The 21,573-nt window shown below is 41.7% G+C and overlaps 1 protein-coding gene across 4 annotated transcripts; it reads right to left on the reverse strand.

Moving 5' to 3' along the window:
- Positions 1–6,974: 6,974 nt before the first annotated feature.
- LOC111252983 (uncharacterized) lies at positions 6,975–10,713 on the reverse strand. Of its 4 annotated transcripts, none has more exons than XM_086992549.1 (2): positions 8,615–10,713; positions 6,975–7,756 (listed from the first exon to the last, which is right to left on the reverse strand). In XM_086992549.1, exons 1-2 carry the CDS (start codon positions 8,618–8,620, stop codon positions 7,280–7,282), a joined length of 483 nt encoding a protein of 160 aa, XP_086848675.1. In that variant the 5' UTR covers positions 8,621–10,713; the 3' UTR covers positions 6,975–7,279. The 4 variants fall into 4 exon arrangements, 3 of the variants coding, with proteins under 3 accessions (XP_086848675.1, XP_086848674.1, XP_022667452.1); XM_086992548.1 differs by lacking the exon at positions 8,615–10,713 and adding an exon at positions 8,449–8,475; XM_022811717.2 differs by lacking the exon at positions 8,615–10,713 and adding an exon at positions 8,193–8,385.
- Between the last annotated feature and the right edge of the window lie 10,860 nt (positions 10,714–21,573).

The following is a 21,573-nucleotide window of genomic DNA, read 5'->3' on the forward strand; positions in this document are numbered from 1 at the left end:
TTGGGGAATGGTGCTAGAACAAGGTTCGAGGGGTTAGTGGTGATAATAGCGCGGCTAAAGCACCCACTCGCCAGAGGGAAGCGTCAAGGTGGTACGTCGAGCCAAAGCCCGAAGCTGCGAGGCGAGCACAGCGAAGATAAATCAGGCCGTTAAAACAGGGGAAAGGAGCCTTCACCTCACGCCTGCTCGCCACGGTTCCGGCTGCCCTAATTCAGTCCCCAATTTCTCTTGGCGACCAATAGAAAGGATAATTAGTAGGGTTCAGGAAGTAAAGGAAATTTAGCTACCGGCTCGCCAAACATCAACTTTGTGGGAATTAGTGATACCGTACAGACGCCAGACAGAGCGAAACCGAGCAGTGGGGTGATCGATGTACCTACCAAGCGAGGTGGGATGTGACTGGGGGTGCAGTTGTCCATCGATAGGACCATCCAGGCGACCTTCGCAAAGATAACTATCACACGAGAGGCATCTTTCAGCTTCATGGAAGGATCGTATGAAATAAAGAGAAAATAGCGTAATGCTTTCTGCGTAATAGCGTAAAGCGTCACTGTTTATGTAATTTGTCGGCATAAAAATAGATTACAGCATAAAACATGATGAGAAGAATGTAGTATTAATAAATAATTAATAATACAGAAAGATATACAGAATGTCACGTCATTGTTATTTTGCGATTGTTCAATAAATTCAAAGGCTTGACGATACGCTTGCCGTGGACAAAACAGATATAGAAAGGAAACGTCCATTATCCTTCAGAAGATTTTTCTATTCATGTCATCAATATCTAAATTAAGGGACTGTGCAAGCCTGTTGTAAAAGTCGATTTTCACAGACAGTTATCAATCGCTTAATTAATACTTTTATCTAATAATCTATTTAGTCGTCCTATTGATACGCATTACAATAGTAAAAGCGATCCTGTAGGTTGAGTATGCAGATGCATATGAAACTATATTTATCAAGACTGTAGATGAACGTTATGTGTGCTCAGCTAGACGGCTTAAGTACGGTTATGAAGCATTTTGAAGAAATGCTAAATTTATAATTAAGCAAGAACATCTTTTTTTTTTTTTTTTTTTTCTAGAAATCTTAACGCTACATCAGTTTTGCAGTACTGTTCTTTGCATATAGCTCTTCGACATTGTAACGTAATTTGTTAGGCTTTGTTTGCCTTTGTTTTGCACTTTCGAAAATCAGCGGGACATCGCGCAGAGCCTTAATCCTTTAGCGGAGTATCGGAGCATCCAAGGGATCGAAAGGAATTCCAGGACGGTCGTTGGAGCATTCGCGCAATAACGAGGGTGCCGCAGCAGCTTCGTTCGTGGCTTTTTTATAATCGTTGGCCGTGTCAATAGCGGACCTTAGAAACGTTAGCGGAATGATTAAGAATAAGGGAGATGATCGGATCATCAGAATCAGAAAATATTGTGTTCGCGAATTAGCCTTATTAGAGACGTTCCCGCCGTCAGGTTAGGAACATGTTGAAAAATGCCAAGGATACGTTCATAGCACGTCACATCGCATCCTCTGTTGCACCGTTTTCTGTGAAGTCTCAATTGAGACATCGCCCGAATTTATCCTCTTGTTACTAGGAGCGATAGTTAATCAGAACGCCAGCTGGTCCATGTGGACTTTCTGAAGACAATTATGGAATAATAATTGACATATACTTTGTTTTTCTACGTCAACATTAAAAAAAAATCCGACACAAAGATTAGTTTAGCAGTCTGTTAGTTCATATTTCAATAAACGTTTGTATAGTCGAAATTATGTAAATAAAGTTAAGTTTGGTAAAATTTCTTTTTAATTTTTAATGAAACGTTTAGTGTACTTAGGACTTGACTAGGATGTTTGTCAACTTTAAAATTGAAGGCAAAATTAAGTTAGTGCTTCTTTGTATATTGTGCCAATTTGCAAACGGATTAGTTGAATTTACTGAACTTGTGTGTTAATTAATTCGAAAATTAAGTTATCATTACTTTTATAAGCATTGTCCCAATGATTACCCACACCGTTACCAACAGTAGTGGCCTTTATGATTGAGTGAATTTCAATCAGTCGAAATGCTCAAATTATGTTACGCCAATTAAGCCAACAAGTAAGTTGAGCAGAACTTATTTAGATTCTCCATCGGATGTTGGCAACTATCTGTCCGCATTTCCATTCGTAATGTTATAGTACACAATATATATACAAGCAATATTAATCACATTATTTTATTTACAATTTAGACAAATAAATGCAGTACAAAGAATTAGAAATAGCATCTCAATGGTACAATAACGAGTACATGTTATCGGATATTTATTTAATATTTTAAATAAAATCTGTTCTATATTGTAGAACATTTTTTTTTTCACACATTGTTAAACAATAGATACATTCGAAGTTGTAATTGCTGCTGCGGCGATTGACATCCAGAGCAAATCCAAAGTTTTGTACTCGTTCATTGAGTCTTCAACAATGTCTTTGAGCGCTGTTGGTGGTCATCGAACGTTGTGTGAGATCCCGCTATCGCGGTTTTCTCAAAATATACTGTGTTAAAGATGCGTGGAGAAAGCCGTACGAGTAAATTCTACGAGCTGGACTTTATAATTTTTTCTTATCTAGCCGCCTAGATCAGACGTCTGGGTAGATAAGACATCGCTAGTGATAAACGTTACGTCGATATCATTCCAAGAACCTCTCAAGGAGTAATATGGATGCCTACGGAGCACACAAGAGAGCATGCAGATTCACTAATAATGGTAAGAGGCCACGTTCATTTACAAGTATATTGAGTACGTTATGACGTCGGAACCATATACCGTAGGCTTTCAAAACCCTGACATTGCGTTTGGCACGCCCATCAACGGTTTGTCAAATAGCGAAAGTTACTCTACGCGGAAAGGACCACTAAACGGTATATTTATGTCCTTTCGAATATCTAAGGAAAATGAGTAGTATCGGTGCCTGCCACAACGTCCCGGACGTATTGAGATAAATTCCGCAGTTAACTGAATGTATTTGAGTTCCGTTGCAGTCTGCAGTGGCCCTGCGCACTCAAGCTTGTTTAGGTTGAAGTCGCTAGAAAACCTTGATCACCGAAAAAACTGACAACACCGATAGATAGTCACATGGTAGCATTTTCTAGTAAAAGCCCATGCTTCATATTATTTTTAAGATAAGCTAATTATGTCGAAGCTAGTTTTTTTTTCCCAGTGGATTGTAGCCAATCACGTACGTTTATACGTGACACCTTGATACGATAGCCGTTATAGTAGGGTAGTAACTACAACGCCTGTGGACAGAATTAGCGGTATTTGATTATTTCACGTTTCTTAATACAGCAGACCAAATGTCGCACAGAGCCGTACATGTTACTGTAAGGAACAAACGATACGTATATTGTATGTCATACCTGTTCGATACGTGTACCATTTGTTCTAGCGTAGCTGTTGCGAAATATTTCTAAATCAACGAAGGAAAGCGTCAGGACACTCTGCCCACATAAATGTTCGTTTGCATTGAGCACGTCGGTAGTACAAGGAAAGTCCCTCATTAATCGCCTCCAGGATCCACATGGCTACAACTCCCAAATTCTCACTGGTCGGTAGTAATGCGCGCGTTCGCTAAGTGTCGTTTCCGTCTGCAGCGGCGCTGCTGCAGACGAACTGCAGACGAAACTAGCGAACAGGGGCATTGCAGGCAAATGTTTCAATATCATCAGTGGGGCTATAGTAATCTCGAGAGGACAGTAATTTGTAAAGCGTGCCAAGATATTACAGCAGTTTGTGAAAGGAAAGAAGATATTTGCGAGAGTCATACACCTGATAACAAAGCTGTTCTTACCTTTTGGCAGTGTTGAAGCGAGACAAAGCACGCCGACGATATAGCGACTGGTAGCCGCTACACGTATTTTCGTTTTGACTGGACAGTTGAAAAATTTTCCGGTTTAGTCCTCAAAACAATCTGAAAGCCAACATTAACCATACAATACAAATACCGTACTACACTGAGACGTATAACAGGTCCTTCAATGAAGAGTCTTTGTTCACCAGATTTTACTCTGGTGATGCTACATGCCACAAGAAAACAATGAACTACTTCTACAACAAGTTAGCGCAATTATTCTATGATATTAGATAAACGCTCTTGATAACTGCAAAATGTCGCATAACCACTCAACTAACATAATGTAAATTTGTATATATGTTTGGCCATACCGGAATTGTGTATATGTAAAGCTGCAATTTACGCAAGTATACACACCCTTCTGTGAGATAACTGAGAAAAGCTAACGTAACTGAGCTCGGAGTCATAGATGTTATATTACCTTGAATTGGATATAAAATACTTATGCAATAGCTTCCTTTATCCACACAAACTGTATCGTTAGCGGACTCGAAGTAACTGGTCTGTATGTATCATTTGTATGTTTTTTTTTTTCCATCAAATTGTATAAATAAGCAAAACAAAAAAATTAAAACAAACGTCACAGTATGTTGTCTGAAAGCTATCTTATGGTCAGCTAGTCAAGATTGATCTTTATCATTTTTGCTCGCCTTAAAAAACTGGCAACACTATGACCCTGGGATTATCGTACATTAGTTCGTATGTCAGACCACTTTTCGTTTAATTTTTCGAATTTAGATTTTCGAATAGAATTTCGTTTAATCTGTGGTAGAAGTAGTATGAGGATCTATACCTATGTATAGGATGCCATACCAAATCATGTATGTGCGCTTCGTTATGCACGAAAGCAAGTCTGAGTGATTCAAAGTATTGCGATATATTAAGCTGTCTCTAGCAAACCTTTTAACCTGGCAGAAATTAGCACGCATTGATCTGAGCCCTTCGTAGTGATTACGTCTGCTTGGCGGCAAAATAATATATATGTGATTATCTTGTAATATATATACAAGCATTCTTCTAAATTTTGCTTTTTCCTTATTTAGGGTTTTTCTGAAACCCTTATTTACTTTAGGAAACATTGAAGTGATTCATATAACATAACGCAACGACCAAAGCTGTCAGAGTAGACTTTGAAATTAAAAAAACCTTTAAAATAGTTAGCCTAGAACAATGTCTTTAATATGTATTAGAGGTACCCTTCTTTATTTTTTACACACTTATCCCAGCATTTTGGAGACTCGGTAGACAGCCATATACCTACAGTTGACGTCTTCATATGTGATTTTTCCATCTAAAACTTCTCGAACTGAGTCGGCAGTGGGATATGCTTGCTCACCAGGTACCCACAGACCTAGATCGGAAAAGAATAAACGGGTAGAAACCAACGTTGAGTACTCTTTGCTTGATTCATGAAGTAATTGAAGCACAGTGATGAAGGCTGGCGTTGTCATAACAGACTGCGTGCTTTCGATTACCGTGTCAACAGTGCGTGAGTCCCTCGGGAAGCTCAGGTTCCGGGCTCCATTATATTTTCGGTGAGTATCTGATAGAGATGTCTTTAATGTCCATTGTAAGTACCGTAATTACCTTACGTCTTGACCCACTCGACACCGTCACCAGACTCCATTTCATTTCAGGGCGACACCATTTTCTGGCCTGGTCCCTTCTCGGCCGGCGGTAGAAATTGAAGCACGCCTTGTCTGTGGTGACTGTATACGCCATGTCAATTTTTTTTTGTTGATTAAAGTACCCCAAATTGCGCGTGAAATCCACTACACGCACCCCTAAGCAGCGTGGAACCGATTCGCGAGGAACCCATTCTTTATTCAGTTTTTGTATTTTTAGGATTTTGATGACAATTCTGTAACAGGTAACTCACCCGGCTTTTATTGAAAGGTTTCTTTGCGGCCAGAATATCTACCAGCAATACATTTTTTAACGGTACATAGTTAAAAAGTAATTAAGGTTTAAAGCCCGCCGAATTAACTTGTAAGAGCCTAATATTAGGCTGTTACAAGTGTGAAGTTGAGTAGCTTTTACAAGAGAGTTTATACCAGAAAAAATTAATTCCGAATGAAAAACGTTTTTTAGTTTCGAAAATCAATACAGATGGTTAAGTTTTTGTTCCTAGAAGGTCACACAGCTGCGAAGCTTCATCGAAGAAGATACTAGGTAAGAAGGTTATAAACAAAAGCATAAACTTCTCAAGAGTATAGGTTGAAATGTTGTTAAAGACCAGCAAGGAAGTAACCAGGTGTTGGGACTCAAAGAACTGGAACGCGTTGCGTCAAGCGAAAAAATTGTCACGAAAGCTGAGCACTGAGTTCGGATTTTCTAGACTACAACTGGTATTTTACATCAGTGTGTTACAGAATTATAACTCAGATACAGAATATGCGGAAACTGAATAAAACCCCATGGATTGGCTCCAGATCATCTGAAAGTACGTCTATTCAACTTACAAACTCAACAACAAACTCGCCATAAATAGGTCGTAGTTCAATTTTAAGCAGCTACTAGGGTAAGACTGGATAATGGCATCGGCCTGGAAAAAAATCGAGTTTGGTATCGCGCAGGTTCGGACAGATGGCGATGGCAGTACTTAAGAACATGTCCTACTATAGGGTACGAGCTGAATCTTCCCGCTATCTTTCGGTCCTCCAAAAGCTCATGGCCTGTTCGCATGGCGATCGGTCGCACGTAGCCTGATCATTTGATGGCAACGCGAGAGCCGACCGTCATTTTATGTGCGAAGGAATAGCTAACGTTTGTTTCAATCAGTTTATTGTTTCGGTCCAGGTCCGTGTGAAATTCCATATGGGAACGCCAATTGCACTTATTAAAAAAACACGAAAAATTTATACTACAATAGTACCAGGGTTTAGCCTATAGGTACTGTCATTTCAATCATTTCTCCCCTTCAAAAGGCTGAGTGTCAGGAGCTTCTATTTTTCACACTTTCTTAGATATCTTTAAATACAAAATAGACTTAAATATTGCCACTGATTCAGGGTGTCGATTTGCCATCAAACAAACTGAGACTCGAAAGCAGTAAAGCAATAGTAAGACATTTAAAGTAATAGTAAGACATTTATTACCACGTCCCGAATGACTCGTCATAACTCGTTTGCCAAGGCCTTCTTCACGCTTTCCTTCAAATTCTATCGCAAACTATAGCTGCGCTATAAATACCTCAATTTGATCAATTCTTCAGCTTAATCATTTTATCAGGCGTCAGCAAAATTTTGCGATTGCTCGGTGACTTTTCTTTATAAATATACTTATCCGAAGGCGGTCGTCGTTTACGTTTCGGACCCAGGTGGTTACTTGGCAATAATACCTTCATTGGCCTTCCTCAGTGTTATACCGGCTGATAGACAGATCATTGCACATATTTGGTTGCCAATGGGTCCGAAAGAGAAGCGTCTTGTTCGCTGCGCCGTAGAGGTTTAGAAACTGGAGACGCTGGAGTAAACAAATGCGTTGAGCGTGGTACCGAACGACGTGGCACCGCTCCCTGATGCCTCAGTAAACGGACTGAGGCAAATTGCGAAATGCCTTCTATTGAGTGTCTTTGCAAATTGCATAATCCAGGATGTCGTCGATCTACAGAGATTGACTGGTTAGGTGTTGGCAAGACCTCGCTAGGATCCTTAGGATTTTCGGTTACTTGTCTCAATTGCTTAACAGCAGTCGACGTCACTGTTTCCGTGTCGTTATCGCTATCGAAAACCTGGCATAGCTGGCGATTAAAGTAATTGGCTATCTCCTTCCGAAGGCTGATGGCATTAGCCCGAGTTTTTCTGGCGTGCTGAAGAAAAATTTCCCCAGTGAGCGTCATGTCAGACGGCAAGAAGACCTGCGAAACACTTAGTGAGGTTAATGTCGAAGTTTAACTTTTGCATAACAATAATTTATAGATATTGCCAGATGTGATAATGCTTAGTGTATCTATGTGTAAGCTACTCACAGCCCTAGATCTTAATAACCTAGAAATATTTTGTTCCTATCTCCCCTCTTTCCCCAAAAATGTCAAATCTTTCATTTTTTCCGAAAAAAAAAAGATATCGAATTGTAATTTTGCATCTTTACAGAGTATTCTTTTGACTCCTTGTATTTATATCAAACGAAATTGATTGTTTTTGTTAATAATTTAAGTAAAAACAAGCTAGAATCAGAATAAAATCAATGGAGGTAGTAACATAACGCGTGTCATGAAACTTACAGAATTCTCTAAGAATCAGCTATGTAATCCTGATATTTCTGAACCCCCTTTTTTTTTTTTAGACAATTACCTGATTAGCTACTAGTCGAAATTCAGTATTCATATCCGAAGTACGTTGGCAAGCGTCGTCGTTTAGGTAACATTGCTACTAAAGTCCGTTATTTTTTAGAAGAAATTTAAATTGCGCGCCATAGAACCCGCATAGCAGTCTAAATTAGCACGTTTCTTCAATTCGTGTTCGTGCAGAATAACTCCTGAATTAATTTTGGCATAAGCTAATATCTGTTATTTGACTTTGCAGCACAGAAAGCATACTTTAAACTCACAGCATCAAGCATATCGTGCTCCGATCAACGTTGAGTACAAAGGTTGGCGTGAATCCGGAATTGTTGCATAGTATTTTCTATTATACGAGTGCGCTGCTCTGCTTTAAGTGAAATTAAATGTTTACTACCTGACTATCGAGCAGGAAAATGACGTTCGTAACATTACCTTCATTTTACTGAAACCTGGAGACGATGTCGTTGAGTTCGATATATAGATGTCATATCAATAAGGTTATTAGGCCTGCCAATAAGCTTCTTTTCGAAGCTGGTAAGAACAAGTATTTAGAAAAATAGAAATAGGGCTTAATTGCAAACTAGAGTAACTGTAGTTTATTCTAAAGCAGGCCCATAAGCAATCGGTGCCTGTGTCGTACCGAACTAGATTTTCGAGGATAACGGCATTTATAAGGGCATACTAGAGATTGCCATATCGTCATAAATTAGATAACGTGTCTGATTTGATGTACATCAGAGATTCACTCGCGAGATTTAAATGACCGGCATCGTTCCAGGGACAACGGCTCAGCTACCGAAGAAAATCGCAGAAAACAGCGCAATGATACAGAACAATGACTCAGAATAATACCAACGACGAAGTCTGTAAACGTACGATACAATGGCGACCACCCACCTTGAATGCAAAAACTCATCCAGCGCAAAAGCATTATTTATGATGATATGTTATCGTTATGCCGAACATATAATCCCTATGAGTACGAGCCATTTATTAGGCAAGCCCCTATAGTCACCTCCTGGAGCATCTCCTGGAGTCCATCTGTCGTGAAAAAAGTGTACCTCCGTGTTGGATTACCCCTTAGCACGTTTGAAAATGAAACATTATCCGCTGCCGTCTACGAAAGATCTAAATTGTACAAACACCTCTTGTGAATAATAAATAAGTATGACGGTACGCTGTTGCTGCTGCTAAAGTAGCAGCAGCGAAGCTGGCAAAATGCGTCGGTCAATTGTACGCTGTATCATCTGCCTGGCTTTGTACTACCTTCTCACTACAAAAATAGTGGGTTGGCCCATTTCCGGGTCACCCTTCGTCCGATAAATTTTCATTAGTCGTCGGGGCAAACTGGTCAGGCTTGGAGGCGTAACTTAGTATGAAAAAAACTATGCCACTGCCAAGAGGCAGCAGTCGCTTGCTCAGGGATGAACAAGAGGCGTCTACCTGGATATCCGTTTTAAGGCTCAATGGGTCCCACTTGCTTGGAGACAGTTGAAAACTTAGCATTATAATCGGTTATTGTATACCGAATACATGCCAGGATAGCTTGCAACCTCTATGCACATCGATACAGACAGAGATCCATGTTTTGTCGCAAAACGGTGTATCTAAATCGGGGGCCGTGCGATGGAAATAGACAGCGGCTGCAGCGGCAGCGAGTTGGGTCAGACACACGAAGGGAGATACACTAAGTTCTCAACGCGATTATGGTCTGCTGCTTCGAACGGGAAACTACTCACGTAAATTCATAGATCGCCTGGTTGCAGAGGACGGTCACGGCGACCGACGAAGCAGTAGCGGTAGGAGCCGTACCCCCAGCTTGTCCTGCTGGATGCCTATGCGAACAGACCACAGATCACGCAGCACCACGTCATGCGATAGCGGGCTAGCTTGCTGACGAAGTTGCGGGTACCCCCCTGGGGTTAGGTTCAAACAGAAGGCAACTAGCGAAAGGGAAAGAGATCAGGCTAAACGGGATGGCGGTCGTCGAGTAGAAAGAAGGATACACGCTGTACTATCATACAGCTGGTGCTGTTGCAACGGATCCAAGGGGGACGATGATTTTCGATCATCAGCAAAGCGTGAAATTGTCTGAGTTGTCCCGTTCGGCCAACCATCCACCTTTAGTTTTTGGCCACCTTTGCCTAGCCCCAGACTTTCCCGCTGTTTCCCCTTCTCTTCCTGCTACTGTTCTTGGCGCTGCTTAGCTATTGTCTGCCCACCTGGACATGGCCTGAATCTCCACCTATCAGAAATACGAATTATCGCTGTCGCATCTGCCCTCGCCCCACACTCGCTCCCATTCTTACTTGCCCCGTATGCATCTACCCTATAATGCAATACCCAAAACTCCGCCTCGATATTTTCAGGGGTAGGTAGCCTTGTTTCTCGACTTTGTTGGCAAACCCCTAATTCTGATCTGCCCGTCTATTTGGAAAGTGAGAAATATTTGCGCCATCATCAACGCTCGACGCTCTATTATTGCGTTTCTTCTGCGCAGTCAATCCCATAGTAGCCGGCTTATAAGTGAACGTATCATAGCATGCGAACCTTTTCATCAAATGTAACATTCAATGTTTACTTGTCTAAGTCCCGTTATTACTTAGCAGAGTAGATCCTATCAGTTAATACATAACTAGATCATGTTCATGATAGTAGCAGTTTAGATTTAGTTTTTTGTGATGAGTACGGGGGGTATACGCATTATAATAAAACTTAGGTCATCTTAATTGTTTGCATTTACAAGTATCGAGAATAATCCTTTACGTAAATTTTATATAAATTGTACATCACCTTTTTTTTTCAACAAATTTTAGCCTCGTTTCCCTATTCTTGGTTACTCGAACAGGGAATAAGCAATCTCGCTGATCCCTTATAGTTTCTCCATTCATCCGTTGGTCCGTTTGAACAATACTGTCACCTCACCGCTAAGTTATTTTATCGCTTTATTCTAGTATTAACGAATATGCTTCATGTTAAATCTTACCAAATTGCAGGTGTCTACTGTTGAAGTTATCCCGTTGCTTTAGACTGTTGCCATGCAGCTGTTCTGCCAGCTTAAGTTACTTCATTAACTTGCTCCATTAGCTTGTTTTAGCCACGCTCTAAGTGTGCCGTTAAGTAACTCGATTCCAATGAATCATGACACCCAACACAATAGCTCCAAGGTGAAATCTACGCTTTTAAAGTTGTTCCGCTGTAACTTTTCAAAAATTTCAGTGCATCAAGTTAGTTGCTTTGTTGTAATTATATCGTTCCCACGTTCAAATGCCCTAGTGATTTTAACGTACGCCGAATGTTTTTCCTTTTCGTTTTTTCATTTTATAAGTTCGGAGTTTGAATTTCCAGTGACTTCATCGAGTCCCCGTAGCTTTATAATTTCCTTAAAGCTATCTATGTCGGTTCAAGATTTTCTGTTTTCAAGCGAAATTATTCCATTTTTACCTTAAATATAATTATTCCTGATTTGAAGGTGTTTTATACAAACCCAAACAAATCTTTCTGTGTGAAAGTTAACAGTGACCCGTCCGCAAAGTTTGTTAGTCGATTTGTGCGTATCTAATCTCATTGAACACTAATTGAAATGCAAATCTATTTGGTTACCATAGGTCCTTCACCCTACATCTACCGTGTTAGAACGATCACTGGTTCCAACAAGCTATCATGCTTATTTTTTTATCGTCATTAATCCCCCTCCCGATTACCACGTAAATGTATTTTACCACTTCGAGGCAAGTTCGCATAGAAAACGGCCAAAAAATGAATACTATTTTCCCAAGTGTCTATTATTTAATGAATGAGGTGCACATCTACTGTGATCAGTCCAAAAGAAACCTTTGCATGTAGAACAAACTAAAATGTTGTTATTCAATCATTTTTACATCACATATATTCAATAGTAATGTTGAAAGACAATGCTAACGTGCGGTTCGTTGACCTAAATCTATTAATAAGAATAACGCCTATATAAAAAGCATGATTCGGTCGTTGCACGATGCCATCACCGACCCGAAAATAAGATGTTCAAAACGCTTATCGTTGCCAATGAACATATCTAATTATGAGTCTCATTCCACCCGCTGTTTATCCTTTTGACATGAACATTTCAATATTTCAAGGTTCCGTCGAGGGGGTTAGCGTTTAAATAGAGAGATCGGAACTGGCACAAAGGAAAGGGGACAGATGGGTTTGATGTCAAAGAGGACCATACTTTCCCTATGAAAGGATCTTTGTCCATGACCAGGTGAGCTAGGCCAAGATTGTTCAGGCTGCTTGTGGCGCAATGTTTGGGCCTTTTCGACCTGATCCGTGAGGGGCAGCACCAGCGGAACACTAGTCAAGGCACCAGCCCTTGCTTGGTTGCCCACTATCCAGTCAGCTGGCTACTCGCTGCGAAGCACGTGAACATTGCTGCACGCGATCTTGGCCATCTATTGACTTCAAGTTCCTTTTAATTTATTGAGATTATTTTAATAAATAATTAATTACCCTTCTCGAGGCGAGGCGCGGCGCACCAGTCTGCCTGCCCTCGTATCCGCCTGGGGCAGGTGTAGTGAAAGCTCAGTGTAATGGACTTACAAGGGCGTGGACCACTTATGGGCAGAGGCCCAGCCGCTTTTGCCCCTACTTATTCACCACTCGCTGTATCGACTGCGACGGCTGCTCAGGGGGTCGTCTACATCTAATGTTAGTTGTGCCTTTCAGACCCCTGCTTAACCCGTCAGTGCAATAAGGAGGGCAAAGCAAGAGCTGCCTTTCGACGCTGCGAAGAAAATATGAAAGCAAAAAAATAAATAAACGTTGTTGTGGTAGGAGCATCCGAAAGACTTCGACAGGGGCGAGCCACAGCTCGAAAATGAGCAACTGAGTATCGAGTGATAAACTCCTTGTGCAAAAGGTTCCAGAGGCCGTCTTTGTGGACACCATTATCTATTGCGTCGAATATTCAGACCGTTCCTAGGGAAGACCACTTGATCAAGACCACACGAAAAAGCTATAAACGATGAGACGTAACGTAAAATACTCTTAAGCTTTTAATAACTCTACTTTACTAATAACTACTGCTCTTAACTCTGTTAAGGGCAGTAGTTAACAGAACTTATGAATAGAAAAAAGAGAACGGCTGAAGCACGTGTTAAATTAATGCTTTTTTTTTTCAGTTTCTTTTACACTGATTCGTAGACATCTAGGGCCTTGTTATATCATCATTGAATTTATCGTCTCTTGGATTTGGACTAACTAGATTGGCACTACGCAAATCTTTTGAAAAGGGTACGTGGCAATAGTTTGGGACCTTTCTGTAGCCTAATTATGGCCGTTTTCCTCGTAGCTTTCTGCGAATGGCATATTCCTCCAAAAACCAATAATGTCTTTCATCTATAAATGGGCCTTTGCGAATTAAAGTCAACTTTATCTCTAACAAGTAGCCAGATTACTACTGTGTGAGACGGTTTGTTCCTTCGCAGAAAGGTATTAGAATAATCTGGAGACAGCCCTATTTCTACTTACAGCCTATCACACTATAAACGCGTTGCATAGTCCCTGTTTTTTGCGGAACATCCATGAAGGTGCCAACTCTGTCAGGTGTCTGACGTACCAAGTTGATGGGAAAAGACTTCTAAATCGACTGAGTGATCTTGTAATTAGCACAGGATCAACAACAATATGAGTAAATGATTGTTAGCACTAGTAGTCATACTAACAGTTGTATTCTTATAACATATATATATATATATATACATACTCTATTGAGTCTTTCGAGAGAAAGTAATTATAAATAATTATAAAAGTGCTAGCACGTAAAAGTGTGGTATTAAAAAAAATTACATTAAACTAAGGGTAAAAAGACCAACATTGTTGAAAAATCCATACTACCTAATGATTTCCTTAGCTTGCGTGAAAAACTTTCGCTCAAGCCTAGCTTGGCTGATTTTGAATTGTCCGTATGTGATATTTCTAGCAATCGGAGAAGTAAGGAAACCTTCCGGAAGCCTTCGGAGAAGTAAGGAAAAATCCACAGCAATCTTAAAATATAATTCAGACGTTCTCAGTACTATATGTGGTAACTGTACGTTCATATAGATACGAAAGGACGATCAGAACTGACGCTTTGGTGTTGTATATATACTGTATATTAGTATATACATTTATTAAAATACTAGTCAGTTGCAATCTGACTATATATATAAACTGATAGTATATACGCAAATCTACAATTACCTATTTCGCACCATTGAGAATGTATTACATTATCTTCTAGTCTAGACATTAAATGCACCTGTAATTCTCACAGTCACGCAGTTTAGCTGCCTGTTGACCGTTTGTGCGAAACTTATAACTTACTAGCAACTTCATTTTTCTAAACTTCGATTTTTTTTTATTTCCCTGTTTCCGGTATCGATATTCAGATATCAAGTTCATCCGTAACATAGATGTACAGTTTATTGTACGAAAAGTGGATTCGCGTACCGTAGTCTTGCGACAACTCGAACCGGCTAGAGTATGAATTTTGCCAGTATCTCATTATGAGAATGTTTCTGAAAAATCTCCCTTTGACTCCGCTTACCTTATAATCGTGCAACTAGACTGACTTTAAAATTAGCGTGTAACTTTCGCTACAAATGGAAACCTAACCTCTGCTCCGGGGCTCGTATCAAGGACAAGGACAACATGTCCTGCTGGTATGAAATAACAATCAGCAATAAGATAAAGCAACTTATACCCATTGAAACTGAAATATTTCCACAATAATATGGCACAATTGGTGAAGCACTTGCATATGTATTAGAAAGCTAGACTTTTATGGTACTGAGTAAATTTACTGATTTTTTCAAAGCCGTTGTTTATAAAATAAAAACTACGCACATCGATCATTGAAGGTAATCCACTTTACGTGTACGGTGCTAGAATTTTCTGTTGTTTATTTTTAGGAAACATGAACGTCTGATGACGGAAGCATTGAAACTGTACGAAACTGCATAAGTCTTGTCCCTAAAATGCTTTCGTCTTCACCGAACTCACAATATATATATATACACATAGGGGTAAAGAAGAAAGAGTCTAGCCACTATCTTCTATTAGCATAGAAATGGAGAAATCTGAGAGTTATTCCCTGTCCCATGCATTTGCGCACTATTCCCAGCTCTGCTATCCAACTCCACACAAAGTCGGACTTCTTAGCTTGGTCAACTGCTTCCGAAATTTCCTATGCGACTAGCCATCCGCCGTCCAGTTCATTCCTTGCTACTGGCCGAAGGCTCAACTTTAGGACAAATACGTAGACGTCATCCGATTACGTTCTTGTACATGCGTTTCGGGAGTCGCCTATCCAACAATGTCATATCGAGACATGCAATGGTATATTTGGAACAGTAGTCATGCGATTTAAGCGAAGAAAGCTCCACATTGATTTGGAGATTGTTGGCTTGAGTTAAAGTCTGTCCGGCTGACTTCATTCATCTACTCTTCGGCTTGGCCTCGTTCGTTGGAGTTACGCCGTAGTCTCGCTGATGTTTTGAAAGATAGTTCTTGTAGGGTTGGGTACGTTCACCGCCCACTGCCAAACATATACTACTGGGGTCCTCGGCTCTAGGACTCGGAGCAATGCGAATTCATTTGCCTTTGCCCATTGGTCTACTGCCAGCCTGTGGGTTTCTGCCTCTGTTTTTGTAGCCTGATCTCCCCATCACTCGCTTAGGCCCCATGCCACACCCCATCGTACTGTGTGCGTCTGTCCCCCTTCGGCAGCTCCAGGAAAAAGCTTCTGCACTTCGATCATATTGGCTCAACGTCCAGCGATAACGCGTTTTTGCACTCCGTCCCTTACTTCTTAGCACTCTGGTCGTGGTCCAGCTTTCTTTTCCATCTTACACACACAGGATAGCCTGCATCGCCTCGCTAGCGGCCCCCCTGATACTTCTACCCCTTCATGCCTTCTAGGTCTCCCCTGTTTAGACAAACGTCCCATCAGCTAGCAAGCAGACTGTTCAGCTCCAGGGAATCCAACAAGGTACCGTCATAATATATAAGTGCTAAAATAATCCTCCATCAAATGAAAATATTTTGACGCGAGCAGATCATCCGTGTGTCTGATTGAACAAGGAAGTCGCCTACCATGGGCATATTTGCACCTGTGAAGCACGGATAAATTCAACTGCCTTTAGTTGGGCAACTATCTAGTTGACGACGTTGGCAAGCAGATGCAGCGACCAGTCATCTGGACAAGATTGACGGAGAAAGTCAACCCTGGCGCCACGGGCACCAGCGAACATCTGCTGCGAGACCTGCTGCTCGCTCGACCGTGAGATAATATGAGATCGGCCTACAAGAAACAGCCGAAAGTACAGTCGTATCGCTAGTCGCTATCGATTCCGTAATTGATATTAGTCAAGCGATAAATCAAACGGGAGCCCTTACTGCAACCGAGGTAGAAGAACTTTGGTCCAGGTGGTCAGTGCGCTAATTGTAAAGTGAGAAAACGCATTTATGTTGACTGCTAATTGTCCTGTTATGGAGTAAAACGCCCTGAAACCATAAAGACGTTATTGACAATGTCTTAGAATTACCTTCTGCTAACTTTAATAGAAGAGCTTTAGTAACATCAAAAGTCAAACTCAAGAGCTATTAGCAGTTGCAGATTATTTAGATAGGGAGAAGAACACTATAGCTAACATTTTTTTGCGCTTTGTTCCTGTGCGTTCAGGCAACGATCCTTTAACATAGACAAGGTCAAGCGACTTTTGTTACTGTTCTGTTACTCTGCCACTTAATTTCCGACAAATGAATCATATACGACAGCGTTTGCTGCCATGTCGGTAATCCGTACGGTTCAATAGTGCATCACGTACGATGAACTAACCGTCCATGATCGACATCGATCCTCTCATCAGCTGAGTTATTCAGTCTGAAGCTATACGTACGCCCACTAGGCTCGAATACGTGAGCAAACAAAGCGTGAAAGAACAAATTTAAATTGAACACGTACCCAATGAGTACAAACACTTTGAGGATCGATCATATATATTTGATGGTACTAGTTAGTCGGACGCTCACTAACGCGTACGCCAATACGGCTAGTCCCTTATTCAGTATGTGGCAACGCGTTCTTTCCGTTCCTCATGATTTCTACTATTAGACATAATCTATTATAAAGAGAATGAGTGTGGTCTAGTTCGGAAAGGTGGATGAGGGAGTCCTGCCCGTTAACCGTATCCAACAGTACATTCATAGCTAGGTTTTTTGCGACACGCACCTGCCTACGTTGTCAACAGAACGAAACCGAAGACGCACTAGGTTTAATAACCGAGTAGCCGGCGCGATATATTAGTGAAACTGTGTTCGAACCAGAATAGATTTGCACTACGCACATGGCGGTGCTTGTGATACTCGGCGAGGATAAATGGGAAAAGACGGGCAAACAGAGGCACAAGGGGAAATAAACGCAGGCGTTACCGTGGCGAGCTTATTGTCAACTTCAGTCTCAATGTCAATAGCGCTGCCAGCATAGCTGCAGGCGCCCATAGTCCAACGAGACATCGTACTCACGGTGGTGATGGGGTTGTTTTTGCTGATATCGTCAGCGGCAGCGATGACGGTCACTGTTCATTGTATCCATTCGATAAAATACAATCACCATTCGCCATGCATGATGGGCACGAAAGCAAGCAGCCGAAGGCGCACTGCTGGTGGTTCAGCGGTTGATTCGGTGTTAGTCGTCTACGTCGAAACCTAACCGGCAACTTGCCGTCGCCTGCCTCGGGGTAATTTGTTAATGCGTTGAGCTGGACCGCTGGCAAGTCGCTACCCCGCTCCGAAGCACCATAGACCTGGCACCCTTGACGCAGTCTCTTGTGCCTACCTAAGGACAACTACGCCAGCGAGAATATCCTATGCAATAAACAGCACAGCAGTGTGGGCGTGTTTCTGCTATACTGACATGGATGACACGTATCAAAGCAAAGAGGCTATGCCTAAGTTGAACTTAAAGTGATCTATTTAGCTAGAATCGAAACAAAATTGGCCGCCGCATGAACGGCAGCTGCGCGTAGGTAGTACAAATGTAATGAGCCAACGTTTTTTTGGTGACCACAGTATCGATTTCGAATGACGACGATATAAGGAAAAATAAGCTAAATACTAATATCGAAACGAGAACAACCCAATGTAGGCAGTTCGCTCGTTTAACTTGTTGTTAAATGTCACTTCTAATTTTTTTTTTCAATTAAGCGTCCGGACTTCTAAACAATACAGGTATACATTTGAAACATTTATAGCATGTGACAAATTACCTATATCGACGGTTTCTCATTATGTATTGTTATATTTCGTGGAAAATATAGCTGTAAGTGAATTATGTCAAGATGTTCTGACTGAACGTAGTCCATGCACAGGGATACGATTAAGTTAGGGGCATACTTATAATAAGTACAATTATGCCTCGTTTGCTTTATGCATCTTGTTTGCGTAGTAAATTAATGTTGACCACGAGCGCCAGACGCAGCCATCACCCACTACATCATCGACGTGACTAATTAAGCACTATTTTCGTGTACGTTGTGTAACATCCCGTCACCACTCGCAATTTTCTGACAAGATCTATCGGGTTTCGTCAATCTAGTGGTTCCACCTTAACTGCTACTCTCGCTATCACCCCCCCCGCCGCCGCCATCGTCTTTGCGAAACCATTTCATTAAAAGTGACACTGGCATATTGCTTAATCTACTAGCAATTTAAGTTTAGCCGCGTTTGACGGTGAAGTGATTCTTGGGTTACTAAATCCATAGGCGAGGCGCATTGGGCTGAGGCAAACGCGAGATTCCACACATCTACAATGTCCGGGGCTAACGGCTGCATAAGAGTGTAGCAGGGAACGCAGCTTTGTTTTGAGTAACGGATGCATTTTTAAGAATAGAAGAAAAATCATTGTTTATGGCTTTTTACTTAGCATAAACACAACAAAATACATATTACGTTATTACAAGAAAATCCGGCGTACTCAACTAGTTGGGATATAGTGATGACTTGAATATACGTTAGAGGCATCCTCCTTTATTTTTTTTTAAACATTTGCCCCCTCTCTGGCAACTTCTGGATACCCATATACCTGCCATTCACGTTGTTATACGCAGTTCCTCTGTCTATGGTTCCTGTGCTTGCCTACAAATTGCCAATTTTTTTAGGGCATAGAATACCCCGTAACTGCACGAATTTAGATCAGGAGAATAAGCAGATTGAAGCCAACGTTGGCTATTTCTTTGCTTAATTAAGGAAGTAATTAAAGCATGGCGATGAGGGCATGCTTTCGATTGCCATGCTAACGGTCCACGAGTCCCTTGAAGAACTCAAGATAGCGGGCTGCATTAATAGTTTTACTTTCAGTGAGTATCTCATAGTAGCACACGCCCTTGATGTCCAGGACGATGCCATTCTCTTGCCTGCTCTACATTCCGGCTGGCCATGTCTTATCAATGGCTACAGTACACTCCAAGTGGGTTTTTTGTTCATTAAGCTTCTGCGAATTGTATGTGAAGTATGCTATACGTATTTCTAACTGACCTGAAGTCGATTCACGGGAGCTAATTTTTTACTTAGCTTCCGCACGTTCAGTATTTGGATCATAAATCGCTAACAAGTTACACGTGCAACGCCTGTTTTAGCGGACAAAGCCCTTCAGCTGCAAGCTTTGTTTCCGTCAAAAGCCTGCTCGATCGTGATAACGCGCTCTTGTCCTTCAGGTCCCGACATCTGGTCATCTCCTGGCTGATCTTCAACACTCCAATACTCATTCTCAAAACATATGCATTATTTATGTACTGTAATTTCGCTTAAAGCCGCCTTGCTTAATGTCACTCACAAAGTTTCTAGAAGACTGAAATATTCACCAGTTAAATTTCGTTTGCCAACGGAGCATAGTTTGAAAGTTACTTAATTTCGAAATGCGCCCAATATTATTTAACAACAGTATCCCACCTATAACGAGTCGAATCGCCTTAGCGCGCTTGCTCCCATTTCTCAATCACTTCAAGTAGTTGCTCAAGGTCTAATAAGCCAGAACACTAAACAAATAAATGTTTTTTCTTTCTAGAACATCCGGCAAAGCTAAAAGCTGTGTAATGAAGACTGCAAATGGAGGTTTTCAAGTGACCGCTTTCCTTTCCTTCCACCTCTTTGCCGCGTCAGACTGAAGGGCCACAGCGCTTGTACGCGCACCCCTAAGTACGATGACGAAACGGAACGGAACAGAACGAAGCTGACCACTGGAGGCGGTCGAAAACACAAATCGTAATTGCATTTGTTCATTCGTCATGCACCCACCCTCGCCCGCCGCGCTGCCACCCGTCTGCCGGCCGCGATCTTGCAATCGCTCCGCGAGAACGCTGCAGATCTCTGACTCCCTGTTTTAGCCCAAACAAACTACGCGCGCCATCCCTCATCAGCCTTCGTCCGAGTGCAAGGGGCAATCGTTCTCGTCCTTTCTTTCATCGCCTAGATCGTACCCCCGACCGTCGCTAGCGTTCATATTGCTTCATTCCCCGCTCTCGACGTTCTACAACCGTTTGCCCGTCCATCCAGATCGTGCTGGTCAAACGCAGCCATGTGGCGGTCGCTGCTGAAATGGACGTTCTACATGATACTCGTAGCTTTCGTAGCGCTAGCAGTAATTTCGCTTTTCGTCCTTATCACCACCGGCGCTGGACGGCCTGTCCCGGGTGAAAGAGAAAGCCGGCGTCTGACTACAGTGGAAACAATGGCGACGGCGGCGGCAGCCGCAATGGGATTCAGAGAAGGTTTCCTGTTTCTCAGACCGAAGGGGGGCCTAGCAGGTTCCATCAGCAGTCGAGCGTCAAGCGTTCTCGACCGCAAAACAGCGCTCACCAGAACGACAGCATCGCCAGCGGCAGCGACCGCGCTGTCAGCGGCGGAAGAGAAAACTTACATTTAGGGGTCATAGTAACTTTGGCACGCCAACAATGGTCGGCAAAAGCTCCGCACTACAGCAAAGAACGGAATAACGGAAAGCACGTCCTTGCACCACGAGGCAGAAGAACTGCACAAATTGTCATGGCTGTTTTGTATTCCTGGGTATAGAGATAAGCAGCATACCTACACATAGACACACGCGAACACATAACATACATGCACACATTTTCTCTCACGCGATCATTTCTCATCCATGTCGAATGGTTGATATTCTAGTTAGCTACGGATCTCATCTGCGGAAAGAGGGAAGTCGCCATACACACACGTTCGGCTTCGCCGAAGAAATTAATTCTGGCGTTTATCAAGCTTCTTTGACGTAAAATAACTGCAAGATTTACTAGACTCTGTCAAATAATTTACAGAACAAATGAAGTAAATTTACAAAAATGATTTTCTAATCAAATCCTGTTTGT

This window comes from Varroa destructor, unplaced genomic scaffold (genome assembly GCF_002443255.2).
Source record: "Varroa destructor unplaced genomic scaffold, Vdes_3.0 BEIS01000006.1, whole genome shotgun sequence".
Lineage (NCBI taxonomy): Eukaryota > Metazoa > Arthropoda > Arachnida > Mesostigmata > Varroidae > Varroa > Varroa destructor.

Excerpts from the sequence above, each read along its gene's own strand:
- LOC111252983 (XM_022811717.2), bottom strand. The coding sequence starts at position 8,225 with ATGAATACTGAATTTCGACTAGTAGCTAATCAG. Across the intron at positions 7,757-8,192 it reads TTCGACTAGTAGCTAATCAG|GTCTTCTTGCCGTCTGACAT; the intron begins GTAATTGTCTAA and ends AGTGTTTCGCAG.